Source organism: Protopterus annectens, chromosome 5.part0, assembly GCF_019279795.1.
Source record: "Protopterus annectens isolate FY-2018-M chromosome 5.part0, PAN1.0, whole genome shotgun sequence".
In the NCBI taxonomy this organism is placed as follows: Eukaryota; Metazoa; Chordata; order Ceratodontiformes; family Protopteridae; genus Protopterus; species Protopterus annectens.
Window position 1 is genome coordinate 1449799450 of NC_056735.1, and position 17887 is coordinate 1449817336.

The 17887-nt window shown below is 37.9% G+C and overlaps 1 protein-coding gene across 9 annotated transcripts in view; it reads left to right on the forward strand.

The window, feature by feature from the left end:
• LOC122801731 (homocysteine S-methyltransferase 1-like) overlaps positions 1 to 17887 on the forward strand; it is a 638040-nt gene that overhangs the window by 417465 nt on the left and 202688 nt on the right. For all 9 annotated transcript variants that reach the window (XM_044071256.1, XM_044071255.1, XM_044071254.1 and 6 more), the window contains one exon: positions 11926 to 11964. In XM_044071256.1, coding sequence (XP_043927191.1) covers positions 11926 to 11964 — 39 coding nt within the window. The remainder of the gene's footprint in view (positions 1 to 11925; positions 11965 to 17887) is intronic.

Here is a 17887-nt window from a genome sequence, read left to right on the forward strand (position 1 = left end):
GAAACAGCCTACATTAACCAGGTATCACTGAATAAGGCAGCACTAAAAAGTCCAAGAGTGTAGCAGGACCCGGACAATATCCAAAATATAATTCATAAAAAAGACAGACGTCCACCAAAGCTGAGAAAAGGATCCAATTTAATAGAAATAAAAACTAAGGAAGAAGTGAGTCTGTCGCGAAAGCACCTACCAGTTTTTATTTCTGTTAAATTGGATCCTATTCTCAGCCTTGGTGGATGTCTGTCTTATTTATCACTGAATAAGGCTTTATTGAATTACTATATATTTAGTCTAACTCCATGGTCATATCCTTCTCAGACTACGGAAAAACTCTGTTTGGAGTGAAATTAGTTATTTCAAAATGACATTGATAAGATATACTAAAATGTATATGTGTGTGTGTGTGTGTGTGTGTGTGTGTGTGTGTGTGTGTGTGTGTGTGTGTGTGTGTGTATATATATATATATATATATATATATATATATATATATATATATATATATATATATATATATATATATGGTCTTGACACCAGTAGGCTTAAACTATTAGTTCAGTCATGGTGTACCGCTGGTGCAACTGACTAATTAGTAAGGCGTGTGGGTTCGAGGCTTACAGGCTCAAACTATTCCTTCTGAGTGCATACACGTCAATATAGTTAGAGACATGTTTCCAGAATATTGATAATGCTCCCTCTTCCTGTTGCTTTAACACCTACCACTCATTCAGAGCCCATGTTGAGGTGGGCATACCCATATTCATTCACAGTCCCATTACATCAGAGAAAATTCAGCATAAGAATAACTTGGAACGAATGGATAGCCTGGTGTCAATTAATAAGTCCACTTAACAATTTCATTGCTAACTATAGAACCCCTTCTATGTCTCCCACTAACCATGACACCTTCCTAAACCAGTTAGGGCCCTTAACTATTAAGACCAACACATTAATCCTGGGGAATTTCAAGCATCCATCCATCAAATGGCTTACATACATATATACATACATACGTACATATGCACGTACATACGTACACCACAAACAAATGCACACAGTGATATCTTAGCTTTATTAACACCATCTTTTTCTTGAAAAGATAGTGCCCACTCCTACAAGGAGTTCAGATCTGATTGATATTGTTCTTACTTGCATAACACCAATCTGTTCCTCATTAAAGGTATTCCCCAGTGATCACATCAGACTAGCACGCTGTTATATTTAACATAAGAACTCATCCCAAGAAGGCTGTATTAAAAAATTTATCTAAGACTAAACTTCAAGCACTCTCAGATCACTGAGGAAATGTATAACTCCACCACTCCCCTAGGGAACCTATAACAAAAGGAGATGCTTAAACCAGAGGCATTTACTCTCACCTCAAATACTGCATTGAAGCAGGTGTCCCCATTCATCATAAGCCATACATATGATGGAAAAGTTTAGAACACATCCTTGTTGTGGAATATTAGTATCAACAAAATATATAGGTAAAACAAAAAACTTCTTGCACTAAGGAATAAACTGAAATCTCCTCATTCTGTAAGCAAAATTAAAAACATCATCAGAAGACAAGCAGATTTATCGCAGCAATCAGGGAACGTTGAAAAGCAAGTGTAAGATTCAAGCTGCTGTATCAGGCATTTTCTGAAATCAAGAACTCGGCTGCTGACCAGTTTTTGGCCTAGACTCGTATAAATGTGATGTTAGCATTTAAATTTGAATACTGGCTCAGGTGCTGGAAGAACCAGATGGGGGATGGGAACTGAGTAGGTTATGCTGACTTCCCATCTTGATGGAATGGAGAGATGGTTATGTTTAAATTATTTGCTCCTATACAAGGGAATACTTGCGTATTTACCACAGCCATAGACCAAGAGATGTAGCCTTGTCTATCCCAAGCCAGCAATAGCAGTCTTCAGAAATGCATGAGTGATAGAATCCATACATACGGGAAACATAAAGGCCTTGTAGTGATATGACTGGTCATATCAGCCATGACAGAGAGTGGGGTTAGGGCCATAAGGAAATGCCCACACTATCTGCATTCAGTATAATGTGAACTGCTTCCAGGGGGGAATTCCAGTCTGGTGCAGAACTGATGTTCATCCCAAAATTCTGGATTTAGCAATAATCAGACTCCATCAGATCACTGAAGGAGGTTGCCCCAACTGTTGAGATGCTAAATGGATTGTAGAGTGCTCACAGATGCATGAAAATTCCTCATAGCTGCTTGGATGATATCCCCTCCACATGGCTGTTGCTCTGGTACTAGGGATAGCTGGGTACTGAGTAATGAATGAGTTGAAATTCCATTTGGGTGATACTTGATCATTGGCTATCATGGGCAAAACGCACGTAGGAAAAAATGACAGCACTGTTCGGTCACTTTCATCCACAGACTGCCTCTGTATCCTCCCAGTGATAGTCACTTTACTAACTGTGTACTCAACAGATATTTGACAATTCTCAAAAAAAAAATAATAATAGTGTTGGGGAACTTTTTCTTTCCTTGCTCATGTCAGATAAAGTCAATCATTGTCTCTGTTGTAGCAAACAGATCCCACACAGAGACTTTCACTCCCTTTGTGTTACTTGCCTAGGCCCTGATCACAAAATTGCTAGCTGTCACTTTTGTGTGCATTTTAATACTAGAACTATCAGGCTGAATTTCTTGCAAAGTTTCTTAGCCAACAATCCTTTCAAACATCGTTTATGGCATCCGTCGTTTGTACTAAACCTGATCAACCTAAGTGCAAGAAAGATAAACAAAAGCATAGGTGATAACCCATCTCTGCCTGACTTTCCATCCAGGCTTGTAATTCTTGAACAAGGTGAGGCACCTATGCAGCCCTCTTTGCTTCCAGAACCGATGACTGAGTCCTCTGTTGAGATGCTTTCAGAGTCTGACACGCCATCTCTCCTATCCATTTCTACCTAGGTTTCGACAATGGCTCATTTGTTGGGTCCACATCTGCTCAGCAGGCATTGGCTTCCGAAGAGCATGCAACACCTGGAGACTTGGCAACTAGACCTTGGCCCACTGCAGCTCCAGTGCATTTTCAGCATCCTCAAGAGACAGGCATGAGGGTGCCAGACATTCCAAGGCCTAAGACCTTAGCTACTCCTAGGAGGCCTTAGGTACCTAGGCCTGCAGTTAGGACTTCTGGCTCAACTCCACAGGGTTCTCAGTAGGACCTTATCAGACTGGCATAAGATCTTCTTTCTCTTGTCAGGTCTAGACAAACTGTTGCCACTGGTAAAAGGAAAAGAGATGAACCCTCAGAAATTTATCAGGATCCCCCCATGTCTGGGGAGGACTCAAATACATAAGACTCTGGATCTGAACACTTCCTATGAGGAATCTGACTCTGAGGAGATCCTCCCTTCTGCCTTCCCACTAGAGGATTTCACCTTTGGAGAAACCCTGCATGCCATGAGACAGCACTCCCAGCTAGTAAGAGGGTTAAGGGTTCCTGGACTTACCAGAACATAAGCCTGTAGCTATCCCTCCATTTCTGGAATTGGTGGATTATTTTTTCCAGGAATCTTCACTTAAGCCTGACTGTCTACTAACTGCCCCTCAAAAACTTGACAGGTTTTACCGTGTTCAAGAATCCCACAAATTTCTTTACAAGAACCCCTCTGCTGACCCTAAATTGATCATCTCAGACCTAATGGAGCCAGGGCCAGTTCTTCCAGAAATCCTCTTCCTACAGATAAAGAGACCAGGGCTCTTTACAGGTTTGGCAAAAAGGTCTATATCTCTGCCACACTCACAGTGAGGACCCTCAACTGCCAATTTCATATGATTAAGTACAAGCAGGCTATCCTTGACCAACTTAAATAGAAGATGTCTGCCCTGGAGGATAAAAACCTTTTCAAGGAAGTGTCAGAATTTTGCCATGCTAGTGCACAGGTAGCTAAGCATTGTCTACACTATGGATATGATGCCATTGAAGCATCTTGCAGAGCTGCCACTACTGGGTCAGTGGTTAGAAAGCATGCTTGGCTCCAAGAACAAGCCCGTCCAGACCATGTTAAATCTACTCTGTTAGATGCCCCCTTGACAAGAATGTTCTTTTTGGCTCAAAAGCAGAGGAAGTGCTGAAAAAGATGGAGGACAAAGCCAAGTCTATGCAAACGATGAAAGATTTCCTCCAGGTACAGCCACCCAGGTTCAGTAGAAACTTCCTGGCTGACTGAGGGCTTTCAGGGTAGGAAATCCCCAATAGTCAAGACTACAACAGTGAGACATGTAGAACATATACATTTATGGTAAGTGTACACAACTGTACTGTCCTCCCCTCACCCCCTTCTTGTGGATTGGGAAAGAAAGTGGGTAGGAGAATAGCTTGATTAAGGGGCAGCTCATTCACTACCTTAGACATGAAGGAAGGAAGGAATAGTCCTGAGACACCCTGTCCTTGTGAAAAATAAGAAAAAGGGAAAATGGCCACGAGAGGTTGTAACTCAGAAACTATCCTAACAAAAGTGAGAGCCAAGAGAAAGATAGTTTTCCAAGCACAGAATTTTAGACAGGTGGAAAATATCAGCTCAAAAGGATGCACAAAATTAAGATCCCGAGGGAGGGCGGAAGTCTAAGAGGGTGGCAGGCATTGAGAGCTGACAGATGAGCTTTTATAGAAGAGTAGGTCAAACCTGATTGGTGTAGTTTGCAGAGATATTTCAATACAGCAGGAACTTGTGTTAGTAGTGGGTCCTGACTATGTTTGTGGCACCAGTAGGAAAACCTTTTCCATCTAGCTGTGTAAGATTTTCTAGTGGTCTTCTGACTTCTTGTAGGACTTGAAATACTTCTTCAGAGAAGAGGTATCCTTGAGGGATTAAAATCCTGTCATCCATAGGGTCAAGCTGAGAGATGGATGATTGGGATGGAACAGCAATCCTTCTTGCTGAGTTATCAGGTCTGGTTACAGAGATATTTTCCTGAAATCTCCCTTTGTAAGGTGAAATAGTAGGGAAAACAATACCACCTCTGCCAAAAGGGTGCCAGTAAAAGAAGTCTGCATGCTTCCTTTTGTGCATTGAAAAGAATTCTTGGAAGAAGAGGCAAAGGAGGAAAAGGAGAGAGGAAGTTCCCTGCCCAATGAAAGGAAAAGGATTCTGTCCTCCCAGAACTAGGGAAGCTTATGGTTAGTTGGTGATGCACTAAAGATTGTTTGGAAAACTGTCTCTTCAACATCGATTTGTGGGGGGTCCTTCATGGAGCAGCTTGAGAGTTTGCTAGAACATTGTCGTAAGAAGGGATGTATGTGGCTGTGATCATGATGTCTATCTGCTTAGAGAAGTTATATGCCTCCTGTGCTGACCTGCCTTTGCTAAGAACTGGTACCGACCTGTTTGTGTACATACCACGTGACTGTGGTGTTGTCTGTGTACAATAGGACTGGCCCATGTTTCCAAAATTAGGCAAAGGTCTGAAGAGTTTGTAGCACAACCCTCATTTCATTCAGATTAATATGTTTATTAGAAATACAGGTTGCCATTTGCCCTGCACTTGGTATGATCCTGTCCAAGCCCCTACACCTCATCTGAGGCATCTGTGTGTACCTTTTGAAGAGGAGAAGGAGGAGGTGTGAATTGCACCACTAGATTTAGTGTAGAAGAACCTTTTTATGACAAAGGAGGATAGAAATCTGTGTGTCCAATGGGTGATAGTGCTGGGACCATTTTATTTATTTATTGTTTTGTTTATTTTTATTTAATATTTGTTTACTAAGAAAGCCCCACTTGGAACAAGCCAATTTTCAGTGGAGGCCCAAGGAGAAATGCTCCAGATGCATGTCTAGATTTCAAGTACATTGGATTTTCCTTGTGTGAAGTCTAGCCAGGAGGAGCATAAAAATGGAGGCTGCCATGAACCCCAAAGTTCTTAGCATCTCCCTTGCTGAGCAATGGATTGCAGAGGAGAGATTTTTGAAAAAACAAAATGGACAGACTGTGATCTTTCTCCTGGAGGACAATATCATGCATTTTCTTTGTGTCCAATCTGCAACCCAGGAAAACCAGGCCCTGTGTAGGAATCATACGGGAGTTTTTGTAGTTTATCATGAAATCCAGACCTGTCAGGAGTTGGAGGTGTAGATGCTGGAGAAGGATTTCTGGATTTCTGAGTTCAACCGAAAGCTACTATTGGAGCTAGATACTTTGTGAACACTCTTGGAGCTGTGGAAAGGCCAAAAGGCACAGAAGTAAACTAAAAATGCAAGGAGCCAGTGGAAAAACTGAGGAATTTCCTGCAAGATGGACAAATGGGTGTGTAAGTAAGAGTCCTTCAGATGTAGTAACACCAAGAAGGCTTGGGGGAGGTTAAAAGGCAGAAGAATATGAAGAGAAAGCATTTTGAAAGATTGTATTTTCTAGTAAGTGTTTAGGAGATGCAGGTTTAGGATGGGTCTCCACTGCCCTTCTTTCCTTGGCACTAGAGGAATCTTGGAGTAAAATATTTTCCCCATGAAACCCTTTGGGACTTGCTCAGTGGTGCCATGATTCAAGAGGTCTTGAATACTGGGGCAAGAAGGGACATTTGATTGTGAGGAGGCTGTGGCTTGCCTTTCGAGAGCAGGAATATTTTCCCAGGATATGGCATAACTGTCCTTGATGATGGATAGGACCCACTTGTCTATGTAACAGTTTCCCACCCGGCCAGGGGAAAGTGATAGTCTTTGGGAAAAAGGAGTAATTGGACTGAGAGCAGGGGGAAGGGTGCTTCAAAAGTAGTCACAGATTTTTGCTTCTAAAAGGAGGCCGCCCTGCTGGAAGGTCCATATGGAGTTTGTTTGAGTACCTTTTCCTAGGGGGTTTTCTTTGTTTATGGGCAGTCCTAGGATCCCTTCTAATGAAGGAGGTAGATTTAGATGGGTAGTTCCTATGGTATCTAGGAAATCAGGGCAGTAGATTCTGTCTGCAGTATTTCATAGTCTTACCTTGGTCTGGGAGAATTTTAAATAGACTGGCAGCCTGAGGACCAGACAGTAAATCCTTGTCCAAGGGAAAGCCTAAAAGTTTTGATTTGAAATCCCCAGGGATAGGCTGACTGTGAAGCCATGTCTGTCTGCAAATAACAAATCCAGTGGCAGCTGCCCTAGAAGAAGCATCTACAGCTCATATGGCGTAGCAGTATGTTGCTCTGACTGTAGTGCACAGGGTCCTGGATTCGGGACCTGCCAAGGCTGATTATTTCTAGGCTTGTAAAGGCTCCAGGGCTATTAGTCTAGTACACACCTATGAACCTACACCATCATAAGTGTCTGGCTGTTTGAGTGGCCTGGGATAGTAGTCTGCATTTGTTGCTTTGACTCTGCCATAGAAGGTTCAAGCATAACTTTATTGAAGGAATGCAGGACAGAGATCAAGATCTTCTGTGGAAAAGGGATGTGTGAGGATGTGGATTAATCCTTCTTAGACTGGGGCAAGCATTTAAGATGTTGAGTTTCAAGATAGGTGTTGAGAGAGGAAAGCTTCAACCTAAGGATTTTGGGACTGAACAATTGACAGATTGAGCAAGATTTGTGATTGTGTTCCAGGAATAGGCAAAACAGACACTTTGTATGCAAGTTCTTATATGGAATCTGCGTACTGCACTCACACTTACCCATTCTAGCTGACATCAAACAACTTTCAACAAAATAGTGTTAAAAAAGAAAATTCCTCAATGGGGCACTTATCTGGATAAATGATTGAAGCAATGGTACCAGCAGCCAAATGGTGATGAGTCCAGTGGACGCATGACCTGCATTCAGGCTAGCTGCAAGATAGTCTGAGAATCCATGTTCATCCATTCATCTATATACCTCAACACATATGAGCTGAAGTCATGCATCAGACATACAACCTCTGGAAGGTAAAGCATTAGTATCTAGGCTGGACATCAACAGTGACAACTGATATGTCAGGAATATTGCAACAGTGATTTGAGTCAGAACATCTTGTTTACACAAACACATTAGCCCTGAAAAGCCAGATCATTGGCTATCTAACTGTGATCAAACAACAGTAGGGATCAGTCACTTTTATCCACAGACTGATTTTGTACCTAGAAATGTTATCCACTTTATTTACTATGTACAACTCAGAGGTCTGATTGTGATTAACTAAAAATAATGACATAGTAATGTATTTCACACAATCACTTATCAGCACTGCCAATCCAGGTCAGTGACAATCTAACTGTACTCAGAAAACAGCAAGGGTCAGTCACTTTCATCCATAGACTGTATGCAACCACTAGTTTCAGCCACATTATTGACCATGTATACCAAGGATGGTTGATAGTCATCAAATAAAAATGATAGCTGCAGTAAATTTATTTTATCTTGCTTCACAAGTCCTGACAGCCAAATGCATGGATGTCTGCTTTTACACACATTCAGCTCCTGCCAAAAACAGAATAGGCATTTTTATGTATACTGGTGGTTAACAGTTCAAGATCTTATAGCAACAGTACCATATATGAGCCCATAGCTCAAACTCATATATGGAGAAAAAGAAAATGATGCAAAGACTGAAATTAGTAAGGAAAGCAGGCAGACGGATATTGATTGTGCAACAAATACCTATTATGACAGCCATTGTCTGTGTCTGCTTCCATTTCAGTTTTTTTCTGTTACAGCATCTGCTTTCATTTGCATTCTGTAATGTTTATTTCTTTTTAACTTTGAATATTTTATTATAACTATTTTTAAAGTTCACTTGGTGATTGCTTGCCAAGCATAGCATCCCCTCATCTTCGGCAGTAATCATGGAGGTGCTGTCAACATCATCACTGCCTCAGAATGACAAAAAGAATGGATTTAGCACTAATTAGCTTTCTGAGGTGCAGTGGTGGTGAAGATTAAAATTCAAGTGTCTAAAAAACTTTCTGCTATCAAGATGTTGTGTAGAATGACTTTCTTCAGTAGTAGCACAATATTTATTGAAACATAGGCAGGCATAAAAACATTTAATTTCACCATTGAGTGATGCAAAAATCACTGCAATTGAACAAGAAGTGAATAAATTAGTAAGGTTTGGTTGTATCTCGTAGTTAAATAAATACAATATGTAGACTAGGTATATAAATAATAAAAAAATATACTGTATGTAGACCAAGACTGAGGGTTTCTAAAACAGAATTAAAATATGACAAACAAGCCCAAATGAATGTAATGAAACATTCAGAAATAAGAGCAGCAACAAAATTGTAAATCAAGTGAAAACTAGCAAAATAATTTTTTTTTCCAAAATCTCTATTTCAGTTTTCTTTTTTCAAATAACAACAACAATATGGTAACTCAAAAACACAAATAAACAGTACAAATACCTATCTAAAGAAAAAAGACAACAATCTTGTTCCGAGAAAATTATACATATATATATATATATATATATATATATATATATATATATATATATACATACACAATATATATACAAGAAGTCACTACATCGTCAAGTAAAGTATGAGAATTCTTATGTTAATTTGGTCTCATAAGGGATAGTTAGTATGGGGATAGTCTATATATAAAGTAAAAATAGAAATTTAACCATTTATTTGTATGTTTAGGGAAAATATCTAGTTACACATATACTAAGAAAAGGGAGAAGATGCAAGAAAGACTGGTTATACTACATTCATTTCTTATTTAAAGGTTAGCATTTCATGACAATTTGTAGGCAAATTTTATTTGTCAAGAATTATATCTGGCAAGTAACCCCAATATTTTTGGTAATAGCGGTTTTTTGTTTTTGAATAAATTAGTTTATATTTGATAGCAAGATTGCTAAAATTTTCCCATGTAATTGGTGACATGACATTAAAATTCTTTGTAATAAAGCATTTAATAAGGGCACACATCGTAATAAAGACATGTTTTAATATTTTTGGGAGTTGATTGATATTAATGTGCAATATAGCTGTCTCCCAAGTAAGGGCTGATTTTTCATATCCCATCTTCTCTAATCTTACTCTCAAGGAACACCATAAGTCGTGTATCTTAGTACAGTTCCACATGACATGTAAAATATCAGCTGTTTGAAAAACTAGCAAAATAATAAAAATGCAATTAAAATTCTGTATCAGGTGAATGATATGAATGATAAAGTCACAAAAGTAATGACAGATAAACACCAAAGAAATGTTGAATATGGAAACCAATGGGGCATAAACCAGAAATTCCAAAACAGATAGTATAGCAACAGTAAACTGAAGTAAAGCAGTGCATTTGGTGATATCCTAGACACGGAAAAATCATCAATGAATTGGAAAAACTGCTATCCAATGAAAACTGAGTAACAGATATCATACAAGCATGCATAAGGTAACAAAGTCAACAGAAGTAAGTCATTGTAAGGAAAACCAAAATCTATTAAAGTCAATAGATCCCAGAAAACATCACCAGCAAAATACAATTAGAATACTCTATAGAAATTAAATGGGTAAATAAATAAACTGGAGACTAGCAATCCAAGGCTTACAAAAGGCAAGGATGTCAACCATATATATAGCAGTTGAATAACTGTTAGGTATATCCATACATTCAAGCAGTTTAGGGAACAAATGTAATGAATCAGATGTAGCAAACCAGATGGAGATGTAGCAGTAAACTGGATTGCAGACAAGCGGAAATCTGGTAATAGCCCTCCGACTAATTCATGTAGAGAAACAATGCAGTTTTGCACCATAAGGTAAATCATGTGTACGTGAAAGCAAAACCTGTGGAAAACAAGAAAACTAATTCCAGTTACTTTGTGCGACCAGATTCTTTGTGAGGAAAAAATGAAGGTTGAAACACTGAGACAAAGTTGAATGTTAAGTGTAAGAAAACAGCAGGTTTGATTAAGCAAACTTGTATAGTATAAGTTAAGTCTGAATGTCCACAGAATCCAGAGCTAAATATTTTGTTCAGTCAGTATCTTTACAGGAATAACAAAGAGGTGAAATGCTGAGATGAAGTAATGTGAAGTAAATTGACTGGATGACAGTCTTAGCTGTTTGAAAAGATGCTTGGTAAACGTCAAGCAAAGCTGACTTGCAACTGTATGGTGAGGTGAAATAAGAGGGTTCTAAGAGAGAAAAGTGCTGGCAAACTATAAATTTGCAAAGCAGAAGTAGTGGTGCAGTCAGTACAATATAGTGCCTGCAAACAACTTATATTCAGTAGAAGCAGCTAAAACTGTAATACAAACATAAGAGGCAGAGCAGATAAGTAAACACTGTAGTTAGGACAGTATTCATATAGGAAGCCAAATGTGATGCAGGCTTGCCTTACTCCTCCAGTCTCCATTCTGTGCCACTTTCAACCCCAGAGAAGGCACTCTGCAAACTCAGGTGTATCCATCTTTTAATTTCAACAGAAGACAGTGACAATACCACAAATGTCCATCATCAAACTAGAAGGTTTTATAGTTATGTAGGAAGGCTATAGTCTGAATAATAAATACCCCTCTTCTAGTATACATTGGGGTGAATCTAAATATCACAATTAAAGTAAGTGCCTGTTACACACACACACACACACACACACACACACACACACACACACACACACACACACACACACACACACACACACATCTGTTTGTATTAAACATAAGTATGCACACACGCGCGCACACGCGCACACACACACACACACACACACACACACACACACACACACACACACGTGTGTATGTGGGCTCTAATTTGTATTTATGCATAGATATATGTAAGCACATCTGTTTGTATTAAACATAAGTATGCACACACACACACACACACATATATATATATATATATATATATATATATATATATATATATATATATATATATATATATACGCAAATATATTCTCATCTTTTTTTATTTCTTCATATTTCATTATTCTTTCCATTTTTTGCTTACCTTGGTTTAATTTGGTGTTATTTTCTTCCTTGCTCAGGTACTGGAATGGGATACAGGAAACATGGATACAAGCATGGCAAGTATTTTTTTGTTTATATTTGCATTTCTGTTGACTTTTACATTAATCTTTAAAGTCACTGTTCAGTTACTTGAATCCAAACCCCCCACTCTTTTATTTGAAATGCTTAGAAACATATATATATATATATATATATATATATATATATATATATATATATATATATATATATTGTATACTATGCTCTGTTTCTTGCACATTGCACTCTGCTTGTTCAATGAAATGTATATACATTTTTTTCTGTGTCATTAGTCTGAACTATTCTGTTATTGCTTACATTTCTGCAGTTTTTGTTTGTGAAATGTTTTGTATTTCACCTAGGCTGAGCCTGAAATAGGTCAGTATTGGTCAGTACACTACCCCAGTAAACAAATCAAAATAAATAAATAACTTCACTTAGCTGTAACCTTATTATGTCAGTGTGGACCTTTTCCCCCCAGGCCTCTGCTGAAAATGGAGTATTACCCAGTCGAACTTTCCTGGTACAGAAATGTCAAATAAATAAAATAAAGTATGTGATGTAGAAATCAGGTTTTCTGCTATATTGGGACAGGCAAAAATAATTCCACAGGCTATTCAGTTTAGCATAGAGGAAGTCCTATACCTTGAAGGGATTGACAAAACTTTCTCACACATCAACAAAGTTATATTTCTAGAAATATCAAATATCATTACCCACTATGCACCTCTATAACACTGTAGTGCCACAGCTAATGAGCCTTTATAAGTGTGTATTTATTTATCTGTATCCGTATCTATACATATCATCTCTAACTCTAGTTTTATCTATTAGACAACGATTAACTGTAACCCATGAATGCACTTACTCCATCATGTGACAATGACTCATACTCTCTAAACCAAAATAACCAGCTGTTAAAAAAATTAAAAAGTGAAAAATTGGAGTTATCAATTTATCTGAATATCTTAGCAATAAAATAACATTTCACAAATTCTAGAAAATTAACACTAATAGCAAAGATTTTAAGTTCAAAATTGGACACTTTTGAATTCTGAAACACCAAGAAACTAAGAAAATATATACTAAGTAAAAAAATGCTGCATCTAAGGGAATTCCCCTATATCTGAGGTTTTGGATAGCAACAAAATGAAAGCACTAATCTATTTTTGTAAATTTGTTTCAGTCTTTACTTTTTATTGTTCATTTTTGTTGGACTATTAAAGTGGGTTTGATTTACAGTCTCACAGTTTATACACACCTATTGTGTGTGTATAAATATATTTAGATGATTTTCTTTGCAAAATGGCAACACTTCCAATATTTGGTGACTATAGAGATCTGGTATAGACTGGTAGTACTGCCTTTAGGAAATAAATGCTTCCTGCCTGAGCTATTTCTTAGTGCAGTTTTTGTCTATTCAGTTTAAATATTTTACTGTTTCAAAGCCATTGAATGAAGAAAAGTTATAAGCTTAAATTATGTTGAAAGTTGTTATTTTATGCCTATTTTCTTCATTATGATGTTTCACAAAATGAAATACCTGGGACTGCATGCTCTTCAACTGCAAACCTATCCCTCAGTGTTAACTGGCGCTAACTGCTACCACTGACCTTGGCTGTGAGTGCATTAGAAAGTGTTTATGTCTTTTCTACTGTGGTCAACATTGGTTTGGGGTGCATATTTGGCAATGTGTTTGCCACATGTCTACCTCCTGCTTTAATTAAACCTTTTTCCCCAAGTTCGTGTCCTTCCATACCGCTCAACCTCAGAGCAAGAAATCTGTACAAAACTGTAAATAATGGGGGGGGGGGCATAGACCCAAAAAGTGGGACAACATTTAAATATTGCATTCACAAACTTAGAAAGTTGCTAATATAACAGGTTTTGCATTAGCATGAATTTTCTGGAGGGTATAAAGTCTGAAACTTAAATGTCTGCCATTATTTTCTAACTTTACTCCTCAATGATTTGCAAATGATTTGTCAGAAAACCAAAATGTTTTGAAGGAGCAGACCAAAATTATGAGGCAAAAATATGAACATTTTGAGAAAATCTGGACAGTTGAGTGGTATGTATCCTTCCCTTTCTCTGGTTTCTCTCTCATACTAGTAGTTACTACCCAAGTAGAGGTCATACAGAATTTAATCATTAAAGATGTAGTTATCCCCAAGGCTAAATAAAGCTTGAGTGAGTAAAAATAATCAAAAGTGGGTAAAGTCTGGGATGTGATTATTAGTATTTCACAATAGACTTAGTCTGAAAAAAGCTCTCCCCCAAGTGAAGGAGCATGATCTGCTCATGCAACTTGTTAACATAAATTGGGATAACAGAGTACTTATGTCAGAATGTTAAGTCATGCTGTATTGTTTTACCAGCTGTTGTCTTGCCTGCAAGACAGAATTATTTTCATTTGTAGCAGTCACAGAGATGTCAACATTCTATGGTTAACTAGGAAAAGATGGAAGGATGTAAGTTTTTTGCTGAAGCAAATCTGCTCTGACCTAAAACAGGCCTATAAAATAGAAGTCAAGGTTGCCAGAGCAACTTTTTTCAGAAAAGAAGAAATGTATGCGCGTTTATGCTATTTCACATTATTTTGTGGTGATGTAAATGAAAGGTATATAAGTGTTAGGAATTTGCCATGCATGCAGATGTTTGACTATATCAACCCTTGCAGTTCTGACTAATGGAATTCTTACCTGCAGAATTCCCTGCAACAGAATGACTTACATAGTTCTTCACCTTTTCCTTAGCCTGGTGGATATCCTCCCACTTGGACATCAAAATATCAGTGATATAAAGGGAATGTTGTTTGGTGTTATCTTCTGACCCTTCTTATCACAACTGGAAGAAATCCAGCATAAAAGTGCCAGAACTTGGCATACCCTGTAGAAAGTAAACTAGCCCATGAATGATGCAACCTCCAGTCAGAGAACCCCAAAACTGCCTGTCCTAGCTTTTTTGGATGCTCCTCCTTGCAACTGACTTTGGCTGCCATCAGCTCCTCTTCTAGTTCACAGGGTCTGTTGGACCTGACTTTTCCATTGGGCGCTACCCAGCCCACATCTGGGGTTGGTGAGGAGATTGAGGACTCTGGTACAATGTCATCATACTGCTGAGGAGTGTTTTTTCCCTTTAATACCCTAATCATTTTTCCCTTCCTCCCACTGCATACACCTGCAAAGGTCCAGGGGTTAACATGCAATAAGGACATGGTGGTATATACTGCTACCATCATCATGACTCAGCTAATGTCCCCAGCCTTCCCTCATAGTGACAATGGGTTCAGTGCATCCCCAGTCTGTGATGGCATCCAACAGCATGCCCTCCCCCAAGATGGGCACACTCATTTTTCCATGTCAGCTCCTCAGACACCTGACCAGGTAATTCAACTCAGGTCAGTTGGACAGGTGCTAGGGCTAAAACTGCCTCTCCAAGCTGCTGCTAAACCCTAAGGAGGAGAGTTGTCAGATCTGTAGGTAAAGAGGGAAAGAGACAAAGGCTGATTAGAGTGCCAGTTCCGGTCCATCTATACTAGGGGAAAAGAATGAATGGTAGGAGGAACTGATACTGCAACAGGGGATATACTTGAACATTTGTGTTTATGATAATAAATTCCTAGCACAGTTGTACTATGTTTGTCATAATATCCAGTGGTCTAGTACTGACTCTTGGGAAGACTCCCAGTGCTTTCTTACCAGTGAGTGGCTTTTCCTTGGGGAAGGGGCAAGAGGCAATAGGTCCTACAAAATGCTTTGATAAAGCATGGCCTTGCCTTTGAAGCACTGTTCAGGTTGTAATGGTCTGAAAATGTGTGTTTACAGAAGACTGTGGCTGCTTCCAGTGCAGATTGTCTTCTAACAGCCCCCTGGAAAGTGGTGGTAGTTGCAGTGGACCTTGCAGAATGAGCTGTAACATGGATCGGAATTGTCTTGCCATAAAAGGATTAATAAAAGCAGATGCTATTATACTTTTCATATTGTTATTATCTGTTTGGTAACAGGCTTATCCTTCCTGCCCATAGCATAAAGAAATTAATCAATGATCAAAATTCCTGAAATACTTTTCTCTGCCCATGTAAAACCTCAGTTGCCTGTGAGCATCTAGTGAGTGTAGGGTTATTCTTCCTTATTCTGGGGAAAGGAGAGAAACACACTGTGTCCATACAGGAAGTATAATTTATTGAATGCTTGCATCCACAAATCATACAGGACTTCTTCAGAATGTTAAATTCACAAAGATACAAACATTGAAAATCTGATAAAATCACATTAACCACCAATCAACCAATCACAGCCTAGATGCTCTTAGTTTTAAAGACATGACCTACTGAGATGTTTGCATTCAACCCTGGGAATATCCCTGAATGTATTGTAATCTGCAAGAGTGATTCTCTGTATTCTAGGATCTTCTGTCAGTTGCCACCCCTTTACAACTTTTTCCATAATAAAAAGCTTGAACCTTTTATTTATGTTTTATTTATTTTTTACAGATAATAGAATGTCTATATAATGAATTCTTAGCATCTGTTGTAGTGTACTATACATATGCTCATACATTCATGACTGAATTCTCCTTTCATTTTTTCCTGTATAAAATGCATCATACTGTTGTTTAAAAATAGTCACACCCAGATAGTTAACTGAAGCTGAGGAAGCAGAAAATATAAAATTCAAGAATGCAGTAGTGCCATTCAAGTCAATATTGAAAAAGTCATTTGATTCAAAATCATCACCTGACCACAAAGTAAATATATCATCAAATTAAATTAAAAACAACTTGATACACCTATTAAATTTATGGGTCTGAATGCATATTGTTTTCTCATTGACACTAAACTATGTCTGTAAAAATGTGTGCACATGCTACCTCCATAGTTACACCAGGATGTTGTTTAAAATATTCTACTTCAAAATAAAAAAAGATGTTCTTCAAATCTATTTCCATAAATAAGTATAATGCCTCAATTGTTTTGTTTTGAAGATTGCTGCAATTACTTGTGCACTTCCAGAACAATTCTAACCCAAATTCATAAGGCATTATGGCAAACAGATCTTTAACAACAACTGAAACAAATAAATAATTAGGGTTAAAATCAGTTTTGTCTATGTGGTCCAAAACGTCCCAGGAGTCCTTTAAACTCCATGGAAAAAGCTGAAAGATCCATTTTAATTTATATTCTATTGCTACTATAACTGAAAGCAGAGATGACTTTTTTATATTCGTATGAATTTTTAGAATTCAAATATTACGGGAATAATAGTTTTTTTAACCGAAAAGTACTAATGCTGTTTAGTATCCACCATATTGTTCATCACCAAATCTAGTAAAATAAAATAAACAGCTCTGTAAACAGTGTAAATTTTGCTTAATGAGACAACTTGGTATTTCTCATTATCCAACAAACTTGCATAATTTTATATGAGTAATCAACTGAGTCCATAAGGACCATCACCCCTCCTTGTCTGGCATCATTACAGATAAATTCTTGCTTCTACTAAGCTCTTTCAGCATTTGTCTTTCTTTTGAACTCAAATTGTAGTAAACATTGTTATGTGGATCCATAGAAAGATACTGTCATAAAAACAAATTCAGACATAGCAGGGGACTGAATATAGAATGTTTAAGAGAACAATATCAATATGCACCATTCTGTTTTCAAAAACACTATTCAAAGTTGAGTTTCCAGGTTCAGAAAGCAGCAGCAGAACAGACTGAACATTTGCAAGATGTATCTGAGTTAAACAAAGGTACTGTTATTACTGGAAAAGCTCACCCAGATTCCGCCACAACTTGCTGTGAGAGAAAGGTTAGTTTGCTTTTGCTGTCTTGTATTTTTTGCATTACTTTATTGCCTTCTTCTTTTTGTATATTATTATTTGTTTTCTTTGGACTGTGTTTTACTTGAATTCTGCTTTTAATTGCATATTAAAACTAGGAAAGGGATCACAGCTGTGT